Here is a 1,530-nt window from a genome sequence, read left to right as displayed (position 1 = left end):
TACATTCAATACGTGAAGGTGTTACGAGATCCAACAATCAGACATTTTTTTATGAAGTTGAAACCGAAATATCGAGTGAAATACTTGCGATCTTTTATGGACGTCTGAATATTTGAGTTATTGATGAACTTTAATTTCTATTGTTCTATGTTGTGTTTATGTTATGCAGACTTTTTTAATCTCCTTCGTGGATGTTTTGGACAATTCACATTTTTATGTGGTTGTTCTTTCTGTGTGGCCAATTTTATTATATATTGTTTTTATTTTGCCCAAAGTTCATGTGTTCTACTTATTTTGCATAGCATACTTTTGTTGTTATTACTAAAGTTAATTCATTTTCCTTTTTATTATTTTGTAGTATGGATGAAGAATATATCCACCACATACGCACAGTCGCATTTACCCTTACCTTGTTGTATTATTACTCTCTCAAACACGTTGACCGAAACCCATGTATGACTTGTATGAAAGTAGGAGACAGATGGGTTGGTGAGTTATTACGGGGTCATCCAACACGGTTCTTTAATATGTTCCGCACTCCAACAAGGTTCTTTAATATGTTCCGTATGACACAGGAAATATTTCATGATCTTCTAAATGAACTCCGGATCAATCATGGGTTTCACGGCTCTACAAGTACAACCCCAACGGAAGTGCTTGCAATAACTCTATACATCTTATCTCAAAATGAATCAATAAGAGGGGCTATGGAGCGTTTCCAACATTCATCTGAAACCATCAGCCGATATTTCTTAGTCGGTTTGAACTCTCTTGTGAGTTTGGCCCATAAGGTAGTGAAGCCCGAGGATCCAACGTTCCATTCAATTCCTTCACAAATTACAAATGACCCTCGATACATGTCATTTTTTAAGGTTTGCCTTTTACCATTACATTTATCTTTCTACTTTTATTACATTACAGTTTAAAAAACTCTCTAGCTGTAACTCCAGGATTGTATTGGAGCTATTGATGGGACACACGTCGATGCACGATTGTCTAGTGAAGAAAAAGTTGCGTTCATCGGTCGATGCGGCGCCCCAACACAAAATGTTATGGCCGTATGTGATTTCAATATGCGCTTTACTTTTGTCATGGCTGGATGGGAAGGAAGTGCTCAAGATAGTCGTGTTTTCAAGTTCGCTACCATAAACTTCATACATGGATTTCCGTACCCACCTCTGAGTAAATACTATTTGGTTGATGCTGGATATCCATTGCAAAGGGGATATCTAAAGCCCTACCCAGATACGAAGTACCACATTCCGGATTTTGAAAGATCTAGTGGTGTCGCACGAGGCAAAAAAGAGGCTTTTAACAAAAGACACTCTTCATTGCGCGGCGTAATTGAAAGAGCATTCGGAGTGTGGAAGAAGAAATGGGTCATATTACGGGATATGCCGTCATACCCTTTTCCAAAGCAAGTACAAATCGTTGTTGCGACAATGGCGCTACACAATTTCATCCGACGCCACCCTTCCAGATCGGATACGGAGTTTGCCATTGTAGAAGATGATTCAGTTCAAATCCCAC

General features: G+C 38.7%; 1 protein-coding gene across 1 annotated transcript in view; it reads left to right on the top strand.

The window, feature by feature from the left end:
• Positions 1-707: 707 nt before the first annotated feature.
• Positions 708-1,530, top strand: part of LOC110023740 (putative nuclease HARBI1) — a 2,663-nt gene continuing 1,840 nt past the window's right edge. The window contains exons 1-2 of the mRNA XM_020723297.1: positions 708-872; positions 951-1,517. Coding sequence (XP_020578956.1) covers positions 708-872; positions 951-1,517 — 732 coding nt within the window. The remainder of the gene's footprint in view (positions 873-950; positions 1,518-1,530) is intronic.

This window comes from Phalaenopsis equestris, unplaced genomic scaffold (genome assembly GCF_001263595.1).
Source record: "Phalaenopsis equestris unplaced genomic scaffold, ASM126359v1 Scaffold000229, whole genome shotgun sequence".
Classification (NCBI taxonomy): domain Eukaryota; kingdom Viridiplantae; phylum Streptophyta; class Magnoliopsida; order Asparagales; family Orchidaceae; genus Phalaenopsis; species Phalaenopsis equestris.
This window is presented reverse-complemented; position numbering and strand designations above follow the sequence as displayed.